General features: G+C 38.5%; 4 protein-coding genes across 4 annotated transcripts; 2 read left to right on the forward strand and 2 right to left on the reverse strand.

The window, feature by feature from the left end:
- Positions 1-12: 12 nt before the first annotated feature.
- On the reverse strand, positions 13-1380 carry LOC107264045 (N-alpha-acetyltransferase 60). Its single transcript, XM_015731891.2, has 2 exons — positions 982-1380; positions 13-922 (listed from the first exon to the last, which is right to left on the reverse strand). Exons 1-2 carry the CDS (start codon positions 1232-1234, stop codon positions 345-347), a joined length of 831 nt encoding a protein of 276 aa, XP_015587377.1. The 5' UTR covers positions 1235-1380; the 3' UTR covers positions 13-344.
- Positions 1303-3766, forward strand: LOC107264041 (tether containing UBX domain for GLUT4). The gene is made up of 7 exons (XM_015731884.1): positions 1303-1672; positions 1733-1788; positions 1873-2122; positions 2189-2635; positions 2712-3069; positions 3142-3307; positions 3376-3766. The coding sequence occupies exons 1-7, from the start codon at positions 1586-1588 to the stop codon at positions 3584-3586; spliced, it is 1575 nt and encodes a 524-aa protein (XP_015587370.1). The 5' UTR covers positions 1303-1585; the 3' UTR covers positions 3587-3766.
- Positions 3767-3883: 117 nt separating this feature from the next.
- LOC107264039 (protein ecdysoneless) lies at positions 3884-7153 on the reverse strand. The gene is made up of 7 exons (XM_015731881.2): positions 6992-7153; positions 6481-6831; positions 6022-6383; positions 5450-5943; positions 4862-5366; positions 4595-4790; positions 3884-4519 (listed from the first exon to the last, which is right to left on the reverse strand). The coding sequence occupies exons 3-7, from the start codon at positions 6287-6289 to the stop codon at positions 4105-4107; spliced, it is 1878 nt and encodes a 625-aa protein (XP_015587367.1). The 5' UTR covers positions 6290-6383; positions 6481-6831; positions 6992-7153; the 3' UTR covers positions 3884-4104.
- Positions 7154-7637: 484 nt separating this feature from the next.
- On the forward strand, positions 7638-11243 carry LOC107264033 (xylosyltransferase oxt). Its single transcript, XM_015731872.2, has 7 exons — positions 7638-7982; positions 8133-8605; positions 8669-8811; positions 8883-9049; positions 9124-9505; positions 9582-10540; positions 10616-11243. The coding sequence occupies exons 1-7, from the start codon at positions 7812-7814 to the stop codon at positions 11075-11077; spliced, it is 2757 nt and encodes a 918-aa protein (XP_015587358.1). The 5' UTR covers positions 7638-7811; the 3' UTR covers positions 11078-11243.
- Positions 11244-11474: the final 231 nt, after the last annotated feature.

Below are 11474 nucleotides of genomic sequence, written 5' to 3' on the forward strand. Positions count from 1 at the left end.
TATTACAAACAGTGTTATTACATTATTATATACAGCTATTCATTGACATTATATATATATAATTATATAAATACGCATATATATATATAACAAGTAGGATTTGATCCTGTCCAGTGTCATTGTGGCATTTATCCTACAACTTTGGTATGCAAGGATATCGTTGGGATTCTTTCGTGTCATGGCTATCATCTACATAAAGAGGTACAAATTAAATATGGTCATGATCCTCGCGGTACTTGTGCACATTTTAGATGCAATGGCATATAGCTTTTTTGCCAATCCATCCTCTTATGAATCCAGCGGCGAATATAATTTTCATTGGTTATTCGTTCGTTGCAAAAGTATCATCTATGATAAGAAAGAAGCGTGGCTGCCCATAAGAGTCGCTGCCATATCCACCGGGGTACTCTACATGGTCCAAGACTAGCCATTGCTCCAGCCAAGTGTCGCATCCAGTCCCAAAGACCCCAGGGTGCATGTCCCCCATTTACATAGAGCACATAGGTAAAGCCATCCTTACACTTTCCACGGATGGAGTAATAATATGGTAGAAAGCTATGCAATCTAAAGTGACATCTTTGATAGAAGAGAATAGCTGGTGCATTGCTGGAGAGAACATGCAGGAAGACAGCTTTCACCGAAGACCGTTCTGGAGCAGTGACATGTGCCAGGAGCTGCTCCAAAAGCAAGGATGCAATTCCATTTCGACGATATGCACGTCGTACTCCTAGACTAAGGATATAGCCCACAAGAGAATCTTTTCCAAGGCTGGAACAAAGTATACCACGATCTTCTTTGTTCAATTTGGCATATGGTTTAATCTCAGCCACAATAAGGCCAATAATCACACCGCCATAGACAGCAGCTAAGGCATAAAACCTTGAAGAGCTTGTTATGTCCTCGTACCAGGAGTATGGATAATCTATAGGAAAGAAAGAAATTACGGTAAGGCGCTGATACTTCATGGATGCGTAAGCTCACCTATAGGAAACCAATCTTGACAAAGCGCGCGAACCTCCTCCAGGTCCTCAGGACATAGAAAACGAAGCTGCACTTCGCCAAGAATACAAAGAGGTACAGTGACAGGTGTGACTGACGTTACCGGGGATGAGTGAATATTCCTCGAGGATGATAAATTCGCAGTGGCGTGATCAGAGTGACACTCCGTTTTGACACCCTCGCACTTCTCAACTTCTGGCAAGCTCAGGGTGTAGCGATTAAAGGATGCGGCCATCACGGCACAATTCCTCTCGCATTTTAATAATCATTTGTCGGCCGATCTTGGCTACGTCACGTAGCGTACCGATACCTTTTAATAAACATACTACAGCTTGCAGACATCTTGCTTTCGTGTTTTCTTTCTTTTTTTTTTACATAGATATTCACTTGGCTTAAAGTTCCTATAGAGGGTGCACCTGCTGAAAATGGTACTCATCAGAATTCTCTAGGCAGGAAGTTAAGTTCCCTAGGATTTAAGTGCACTCCAAAATTGGAATTGGGGATCAGCTGTTTTCTACTTCATTCTTGGATCTTCGCATTCGCTGTATTCCGTTCTGGTGATCATCAGCATCATCAGGGTACGGCAATGGCGGCAAATAAGAGTGTAACTGTCCTGGTACCTAATGGACGTCGACAAAATGTCAAAGTCACGGCAAATACAACCATTTTACAGGTAAGAAGATTGATCTTTTTCTTTGAGCCTTGTGATTGAACTTATTGTTTTGACTTGTAGGTCCTTGAGGAAGTCTGTCAGAAGCATGGTTATAATCCTCAGGAATATGATGTCAAGTCAGCATAATTTGAATTTTTATTCAACCTATAAATCTATAAACATTTATTTTATGGTTACATTATTCACTCAATTTCTTGTAGGCATTACAACAAGGTCTTGGATGTCAATTCCATATTCCGCTTCACTGGTTTACCAAATAATGCTCAATTAGAATTGACAGCTTGTACAAAACCAAGACAGGAGTCCAATGTTACTATTGGTATACAGTTGGAAAGTGGAGAGCGTCTGATGGGAGACTTTCCTCCTAGGACGCCATTGAATCAAATTCTGATGAAATTATGTCCTAACGAATCATTTTCTACTGCAATTCTAATTTATATGCATCGTGAGGTATCTTCTTATTCATTCTATTAAACACTGTACTCTATGTAGAAGTCTAAGAGTATGAATTCACAGATCTATGGGCAAGAGGATCTAGAATCAACTACCCTCAAGTCACTAGGACTTTGCAGTGGCAGGGCAATACTGAGATTAATTCATCGCGATCCGTCTCAGTTGAAAACACAAGCCCACGTTTATGTGCCTTCAACTCCAAAGCCTTCCAAAGAGGATAATTCTTCTGAGGATGAGACACGTTCAAGGCCATCCTCATCTTCGCTCATAGACCCTCACAAATCATTAGATCCTATTACGTTACTAAGAGCACAAAAAGCAAAATTACAGTCACTGGATAGTTCCAAAGACAATAAAGAAAATCAACGAGAATTAATAGAGAATACAAATTCATTAAAATCACAAAAGGATGCAGAAGTTTCTGACAAGGAATCTTCAACAAAGTCAACAGAATGCATAAAACCAAATGAATTAAGTATTTCACCTACAGAGGAACCAACAGTAACATTTGTAAGAAATTTTATTTTATATCCTAGAAAATACTATGGATTATATAATCTGATATTCATTCTCTTTATTATTCTAGTTGGGCGAGAGAAACGCTTTGCTCTTTAACCAAGCAGGAGCTGAAGCTCTACCTCGTGAGGAACTTCCAGATAATTTCTTTGAATTGACAGTTCATGATGCAAAAGCACTTTTGCGGGATATTAAAAAAAGAAGAGAGGAGCTTGAAGAAGCTCCATTGCAGACTGTGTCACAGCGTGAACTAGATCACAATAAACGGACATTACAACAACTACATAAATATCGTCGAACAGTGATTAGGATACAATTTCCAGATCAAATGGTACTGCAGGGTCTATTTGGACCACTCGAAACGATTCAGACTATCAAAGATTTTGTGAAAAATTATTTGGCAAACCCTGACGTCGACTTTATCCTATGTAAGTTCTCACCTTTGGAGAATCTTTTACTGAAAATAATGGATTAATCGTTTTAATTAAATTATTTATCAGATACGACTCCGCCAAAACATATACTTAATTCAGAAAAACGTTTGATTGATGAGGAACTCGTTCCATCAGCCATTCTTCACTATTCTGGAGATTCAGATCTTAAATCAGAAATAAAAACAAAGCTGACAGATCCTCGAGCTGCTGGACTTCAAGCTGTCAAATCAAGGTAAAGTGATACAAGTGTCCAAGAGTCTCAGATTTACAATTAGAATAATTGTCATTATAAATGTTTAGAATGGTCATGACACGAGAGGATCCAGGAACTTCAAACATGGAAAGCATAGAAAATATGGAAGTTGTTGAGACTACAGAGGCTATAGCAGTAACTAATCAGGAGGACCTAGTGGTAGCTGGACCAAGTAGAAATTCATCCGTGACTGAAAATCAAGAATCAAGTAAATCAGGAAAGAGTCAAGTACCAAAATGGTTCAAACCATTCAAATGACAAGGTTCAGAGTATGGAAACGTGTATAAAAAAGATCGTGAGTGCAAACCACAACGTTTACTAGTTTATTAAATTTGTATATCATTGTGCATTTAATGAACAAAAAATTATAAAAAATATAAAGCACGTGGAATCGCGTATTTGAACGAGTCTTTTGATGCGTATCAATTACATTTATACGTCAAACTTAAAAAACAATCGTAAACAAACTAAAATAAAATGTACTCCTTTCATTAGGAACATACATGACTTGTAGTTCTCGGTGATATGTCGCGTTGTAAGTTAAATATATAATCATGTGGAATAGACGTATTTCTTATATCTTAGTTTGCAATCATTGTATGACGATTCTTAAAATTAATGGACAAAAGCCAGCTGCTTTAAAATAATCAACATATCAGTCTCATTTAGTTCTATCGTGAGACTGGATATGATGTTCTATTTAAGCTGACCCTTGCTTAGAAGCATAAAAGAATCTCCAGCTTTAGTTTATCATTGTAGTATCTTCGATGCACTTATTAGCTTTGTAGATCAGGTGGTACAGTCGTTGGCGATTGAAGTTGGAGATGCATCAGACGTCTGATAGGACCGCCAATTATGTTGCCAGCTGGTCCGGAACCACCAGCTTCTTCCTCGATGCTCTCTTTGAGGTTAGCTTCTATTGTATCAACGTTTTTCTTTTCTGCGTAACCGTCCTTTAATTCCCGCTGAAGCTGAGAATCGAGGAGACGCATGTGATTGTCAAATTCGCCTCCTCTGTCTTCGTCGTCACCTCCTAAAGAACCTTCTGAGCTACCCTCAAATTCACTGTCACTACCAGGTACAACAAGATCTAAAATGTCCCTCAAGCTACTGTCAAAGACATCCGAGTCAAAGTCTATCCGACCGTGCTCTTCTGGAGTGGTTTTCATGTCTTCGTTCTCACCCAAGTCTCTGTAACAAATAATTATCTTCAACAAATTTTATCTTATGGTGATGATGTCTTTTGAGGTCTGTCAGATATATTACCCTTGAAATTGAACACCATCTATGTCACTTTTCTGATTGAGAAAAGATTGGACTTTTTCACGAAGTCCTAAGGGTTCCTGGTTGCGTTTTTTATCACTTCCACCATAGTGCTGACCCAACATCATTTCTAACTGTGCTGGGTCAACATTCAACCAACTATCACTGTCTGCAGGACTTAGTGATGCCTCATCCTGAGCTGTTAAATTTAAAGTTTTAAGTGTTAAGAACAAATGTATCACCATTAGTGTTATGATAAAGGAAGATTACCTTGCATCTCGATATCACAAGTCTGAACATTTTTCCAAGCTGTCAAAACTCTGTGGGCATCGCTTTCGCTCTGTAGTATTAAGGAGTTGGCAACATTTGAATGTTCCAGAAAATAATACCTTGCAGACCGTAGAAGCTTATCACGTTCCTGGCTTCCTTCTAATAGATCTTTAAAGTAACCACTGGATTCCAATTTCTTAAGATATACTTTCCAAGCAACTTCTTGAAAGTCCCATTCCAAATCATTATCAATGTCCATTTTTTCTCCACCTTTTCGCCTATATTCGTCGTTAGCACTTGCTACTAACAATTCTAAACCGCATGCTATTTTCACTCCTAGCAAATGTGCATTATAATTGGAACTATTTGTTGGTGGTAAGTTCCAACCTGTTCGCGGATCTCCGGTATAGCGGCAATGAGTAGCCATGGCGTATAAACATTTAGTCATCTTCACATTGACCATTATACGTTGTTCTGGTGGAAAATATCTCATTGCTCTACAAACCTGAAGAAAAATATGGTTACCGTATATACTCTTGGAAGAAGTCTTATTTATCATCAATTATAAATTGTGGAGGTAATTATTACCTTTCGCTCAAATGGATCTGAGTGACATATTGTTCTGATGGCAGATGATATTAAACCAGGTTCTTGATGTAGAATTGATGCCGCTTTCTCTGGTAAATAAGCTCTGGCTTTATGCTTTCTTTTTTCAATTTCATCAGGATAAACTTCAAGTCGTTTCTTAATGGCAGCTTGAACTTGGTCTGACATTTTGGTAACTTGTGGTCTTTCGTTAACAATTTTTAACAGTTCTATAAGAGATTTCTTTCTGTCTTTAATGGCATGAATAGCTCCATCGCGAATGAATACACGATCTTGACAAGTTTCAGGATCAGCCCATGGTGGCAGAACATTTGCAGCTTCTATTAATAAAAACTCGCCATCAGCATCCACCAGTCTAGCAATTAAACCATCAAAAGTTTGAGTAAGTTTGAACACCAGAAAAACAGTGAACCATTCATCTCCAACATCTTCATCGTAACACAATCTGGCAAAGATATGAGGTGGAATCTGAGATTCTGTAAAGTAACCACAAAAAAATAATATACGAAAGAGCTTAAAGTCAAACTCAAACTATAAAGCATTTTGACATTTACCTTCGGAGCTGGTAAATCCTTCAAGAACTTTCTCTAATAAGATTCCTCTTTTGGTCTTTGGACAAAACACAAGTGGATCCCTGTGCCAGATATAATTATCTGTATACTTTGCAATTTCCTTTTTATACTTTTCAATCTCCTCAAAAAGGGTTGTCTCAGTCACCTGCTCGGAATTTGGATCATAACAAAATTTTGGATACAAAAAGCATTCAAGAACGTCGTCCTCCCTATTTCTAGAAGTAACGGTATTCGCCATTCTCTTAGACATTAGTATTCCTTTCCTTCCAGTCACGCTTCTTTTTTAGTTTTCTTGCCCTGATTAATCACAGCTAATTAGATACTTCTGTCATTTAACGTCGAACCTTGTTGACAAAAATGAAATGTCGTTAACTACGTTCGGATTGGAGCAATCGCGGTATCTTGAGCAATCTTGAGCAACTTTACGTCTGAACAACTGACCTAATATATTACGTGCCGACTTCTTACTTGCGTGAAGTTGGTCGGCCAACTTTTATTTTTTAAACTTTTTTTTATTCCAATCGTTTGATAGTCGTTTGATAGTGTTTGATAGTCTTGTAAAAATGTTTGATAGTCAATAGTTTTTTCAGAAAATCAAAATCGAAATGACATATAAAGTACCTACAAACGACCTACAAACGATTGCATATGAGCAAAACACGATTAGTTTATAAAATATTTGAATGAGGGGCTAACATAAAGAAAAATTCCCTAGAAAATTAATTTTAATATTATAAATAAATGATGGACTATCAAACGTCGTGGATGCAATATCAAACACTTACAAACGACCTACAAACGATTGCATATGAGCAAAACACGATTAGTTTATAAAATATTTGAATGAGGGGCTAACATAAAGAAAAATTCCCTAGAAAATTAATTTTAATATTATAAATAAATGATGGACTATCAAACGTCGTGGATGCAATATCAAACACTTACAAACGACCTACAAACGATTGCAAAAAAAATAATTCAAATCCGTTATAGATGAGGGGCTAACTACGTGGAGCCTTGATTCGCATATGGTTTTCCCATTTTTCTTGCAAACGATGGACTATTAAACGTTTCTATTAGTCAATTCGTAACTATCAATCGATTTCGCATCGATTGAGCCCTGGAAAAGCTATAAGTCCATTCGTAGAAGCTTTCTCATGTGCGCCGGAGAACTATAGGTGTGTTCGAAAATGAGCCGAGAGCGGAGAGCGCATCGTTGTTTCTCTGTTCATTGGATGCATCTGATCGCGACACTGATATCTGAAAGAAACTATTGACTATCAAACGTTTTTACAAGACTATCAAACACTATCGAACGAGTATCAAACGACTATCAAACGATTGGAAGTAGAAAAAGTTTGTTATGTTGTCTAAGTCAATGGATACACCGATCGAGGAATCGATTGTATCGTATCGATTGGGATCCTTGATACGCATATGGTATTTCTCATTTTTCTTGCAAACGATGCACTATCAAACGTTTTTATTAATTCATTCTCAACTATCAAACGATAGTTGTAGATAGGGTTACGGTAAGTCAATGGCGCCCTAACTGCCCTGAGGATGCTTGAGGACGCCACCGTCGTTGTTCTTTGAGGAAGGGGGTACAAGGCTGACAGTACTCTCGTCGCCGGGAATCACCGAAGATACATTCAGGATTGCTTAGGAATCTGTGATCCGAATGGCAGGCGCGCTGTCATCGACAAAGTTGATTGATTGAAATCATGAGAGCCCAGAGATTAAGGATTAGCGGTGCGTCGTGATCGGAGAAGATGGCCGTGGCGAAGGGTCATCTCGACGGCAGATCGTCAAGTTGTCTGAGAAAGTATAGGATTTTCTTCGTTTTCGGCATAACTATACTTGTAGCTCAGGTTTACTTGGCGTATATGTTTTTTGCCTTGGAAAATGAGGACCGTAAAATCGTACGACTCTTCTCGGGTGAGGTAAGATCTTGGTTAACCTTTTGTACAGTTGTGACAGTGATTGTTCTGCCAAGTGTTTGGCTTGTATCCAAACGTCCTAGATAATTTTGGCAATAATGCTAATTACTGTTGGCTTTTGCTTAATTCTTAATATTATGTATTTTGATACAGGGTGACTCTTCGCAGCCTGAAGAGGGTGAAGGTTTACCAAAGGGATCTCGCCAGTTGAAACTTCCTCCTGATAAACAAGGAAACACTAACAAATCTTTTCAATCTCATCGTAATCGCACCACACGTGTGAAATTGGATTTGAAGTCGTTAAACTTTACTCCAGGGTGTGAAGTTACTGGCAGAGAGGCAGTGAGTGCAGTAACTCGAGCACAGAGTCAAAAATGCAAACAACGCATTGTCAATGTGACGTGCCTTAGTCAGCAGGGTTTACTTTACCCTGAAAAATTACAATCTTGGTGCCCACACTCTTTAGGATTCTCAGTCATGCCAAAAAGCTTGGGTTGCTTTACAGATGACAAGACTCCAAAGTTATTGTCGGGTTACTACGCCGTTTTTAAGGGGAACAACTCTCCAGACCGTTGTGCATATGTCTGTCTACAATCAGGGTATCCTTATGCAGGAGTTGAATACTCGTTAGTATCTCAAACTAAAAAAATATTAAACCTTGAATATTTTCACTCATCGAAATCTTTCAGGTCTGACTGTTACTGCGGTATGGAGGAACCACCACAGACAAAACGTTTACCAGATTCTAGTTGCAATATGAAATGTCCTGGAGAATCAAAATATTCCTGTGGCGGTTACTTGACTATTAACGTCTTTTGGACAGGAATTCAAAGTACCTGATATTTTACTACCACCTTGCTTAAAAAATCCCAGAAATAGTAATGAATATTTGCACTTTTACAGGGTTTAAGGCACAAGAAGCCAGAAACTCAAGTTCGAGAACTGCAAAAGAAACACCAGCACGAATTGCCTACTTATTGACTGTAAATGGTAGGGCAAGTCGTCAAGTTAAAAGACTTATCAGTATTCTTTACGAGCCTTCGCATCTTTTTTACATTCATGTCGATGCGGTAATTAGATGACCCATTAACGCTTCTTCCTTACTCAAAGTTAGCAGTCGTATAATTCCATATTTCTATTTCAGAGGCAAGATTATTTGTATCGTGAAATGTTGAAGGTAGAAAAAATGTGTAAATTAAAGAACATAAGGGTAGCACGTGGTGCAGGTCTACGCCATGCAAGTATCTGGGGTGGAGCGAGTCTCCTGACCACGCTATTGAGTTCTGCACGGGAGATTTTGTCCGATCCTCATCACTGGGACTTCCTTGTAAATTTATCAGAGTCAGACTTCCCAGTGAAAAGTAATGCTCGGCTGATCGAATTTCTCACTTGGAACAAGGGTATGAATTTTGTTAAATCTCATGGCAGAGAAGTTCAAAGATTCATCACGAAGCAGGGATTGGATAAAACCTTTGTAGAATGCGAAGCACGTATGTGGCGAGTTGGTGATCGAAAATTACCATTAGGTATGCTATTCGCAATGGATACTAATATTCTCAATAAATTATTGGATATATATATAGTGCACGAAAAATATTTCAGGTATTCAGGTAGACGGTGGTAGCGATTGGGTAGCGCTAAGTCGCGATTTTGTGGAGTACGTTACGAAATCAATGCCAGATCCCTTAGTATCTGGTTTACTAAAAGTATTTCAGTACACATTACTGCCAGCCGAGTCGTTCTTCCACACAGTATTGCGTAACTCACGTTTCTGCGACACTTACGTTGACAACAATTTACATGTGACCAATTGGAAACGAAAATTGGGCTGCAAGTGCCAGTATCGAGCAGTAGTCGATTGGTGTGGATGCAGTCCGAACGACTTCAAACTTGAAGACTTCAGTCGAATAAGAAATACGGCCGAACGGAATTTATTTTTTGCTAGAAAGTTCGAGCCGGTTATTGATCAGAGGATAATTGACAGAGTAGAGGAATGGCTATATCCTAGCAAATCAAATGTCACAACCAGATCGAAGGGATACGACATGTATTGGCAGAGTCTCTACCATCACGGAGACCTGAGTCCAGTAGCTGATGATGCTCTACTCACAATTTCTAGTTCCCTTGCCAGATTAGCTTTTCGTAAAATCAAAGTCGATCCGAGGAAAATCAATCTTTTGGAAACGACTGCATACTTCAAACAAAATCATTTCGCTGGGGTTTTAATTAGAGCTGAAGTGAATACAAAGAATTTTGAATCCTCGACATTCCAACATGATTTTCCTGATCGGATAGAATCACTCGTTTACCTCAAACGTAATTATTCTACGAGCAGAACATGGCTGGGGAGAATACAGACTCTCTTGGTGGGTACAGATTACGATCAAAAAGAACAGACCTTTAGAAATCTATTGGGAGGAATTGGTCCGTTGTCTAGTCCTGTTCTATTTTATGAATTTGATGCTGGTCTGGTTACTCCAAGAAATCTCTCAGTTCTCTGGGTGGATCCTCATGGAAAATTGGCTGACGTTAATCAGTTGCAACTGGAAGAAATGGCATTGGTAACTGAATCAGTACAATTCTCTAACATATTAATTATTTTGCTGCATTGATAATCAACCCTCACTTCTTTTTAGAATGGACACGTCAAGCCTCAACTTGGAGACTGTCTAGTAATTGGTACGTGGAAAGTAATATTGGTATCAGACTCTGCAGTAGTAGCAAAGTTAAATTTTCTTGTAACGCCTTTGGCGTATTGGAAAAATCAGAGAATTAGTGCTGCAAAGGCGAGAGAACTACACAGTGGTCCATCTACTCCCTATCAGATTTCAGAGGATATTAACGAAAGGTGGAAAAGTTTTCTAGAAACTAAGACTCGTCCTGAGAACGTCTTCGAGAAAAGGACAAATTCTGAAAACGATCAATGGATCGACACGTTAGTATCTGAATATTATGAAGTTGATAGGACATGTTACGCCGCTGATAACATATCTGCTGTTAGAAAATCTAAGATTAAATTACAAAGATGTTTTGAGACCGACTGGAGCTCATTGAGCCCTGATCCAAAGGCTGATATTGAGAATCTATGTCAAAACTAATCTACCAAAAAGAACAAAAAATACGTGCCATTCCCAAAATCACAAGCTCATCGCGCCATTGCAAGAATCATCAATCTCTTAGATATTTTTATAATGACCATGCCTGTATATACCTCATCGTATTTGTATTTATAAAAATATATGACGCGATCTACCTTTTAATACATTCGACGTTACTACCATACGAGTTCTCTTAATTTCACAACCTTAAGTACGCACCGGCCGATGAACAAGTAAAATGGGTGTCGGACTCGAACACCGAGAAATTTGATTTTCGCGATATTTATTGTAATAACAGCGAAAATTTCTTAACAAGATCACTTCTTTTCTGTACAATCAAAAGGAAATTCCTAGCAGATGAATTAATTGTAACGTATCAAACAAGTTCAGATTTCCT

Source organism: Cephus cinctus, unplaced genomic scaffold (assembly GCF_000341935.2).
Source record: "Cephus cinctus unplaced genomic scaffold, Ccin1 Ccin1_scaffold0168, whole genome shotgun sequence".
NCBI classification, from domain to species: Eukaryota; Metazoa; Arthropoda; class Insecta; order Hymenoptera; family Cephidae; genus Cephus; species Cephus cinctus.

Bases quoted from the DNA above. Each gene is read 5' to 3' on its own strand.
- LOC107264033 (XM_015731872.2), top strand. From the start codon at position 7,812: ATGGCCGTGGCGAAGGGTCATCTCGACGGCAGATCGTCAAGTTGTCTG. The intron at 7,983-8,132 runs GTAAGATCTTGG...ATTTTGATACAG, and splicing joins TACGACTCTTCTCGGGTGAG to GGTGACTCTTCGCAGCCTGA. The intron at 8,812-8,882 runs GTACCTGATATT...GCACTTTTACAG, and splicing joins CTTTTGGACAGGAATTCAAA to GGTTTAAGGCACAAGAAGCC.
- LOC107264045 (XM_015731891.2), bottom strand. From the start codon at position 1,234: ATGGCCGCATCCTTTAATCGCTACACCCTGAGCTTGCCAGAAGTTGAG. The intron at 923-981 runs GTGAGCTTACGC...TCTTTCCTATAG, and splicing joins TCAAGATTGGTTTCCTATAG to ATTATCCATACTCCTGGTAC.
- LOC107264039 (XM_015731881.2), bottom strand. From the start codon at position 6,289: ATGTCTAAGAGAATGGCGAATACCGTTACTTCTAGAAATAGGGAGGAC. The intron at 5,944-6,021 runs GTAAATGTCAAA...GTTACTTTACAG, and splicing joins AGGATTTACCAGCTCCGAAG to AATCTCAGATTCCACCTCAT. The intron at 4,520-4,594 runs GTAATATATCTG...TATTTGTTACAG, and splicing joins GATGGTGTTCAATTTCAAGG to AGACTTGGGTGAGAACGAAG.
- LOC107264041 (XM_015731884.1), top strand. From the start codon at position 1,586: ATGGCGGCAAATAAGAGTGTAACTGTCCTGGTACCTAATGGACGTCGA. The intron at 2,636-2,711 runs GTAAGAAATTTT...TTATTATTCTAG, and splicing joins AGGAACCAACAGTAACATTT to TTGGGCGAGAGAAACGCTTT. The intron at 3,070-3,141 runs GTAAGTTCTCAC...ATTATTTATCAG, and splicing joins TGACGTCGACTTTATCCTAT to ATACGACTCCGCCAAAACAT.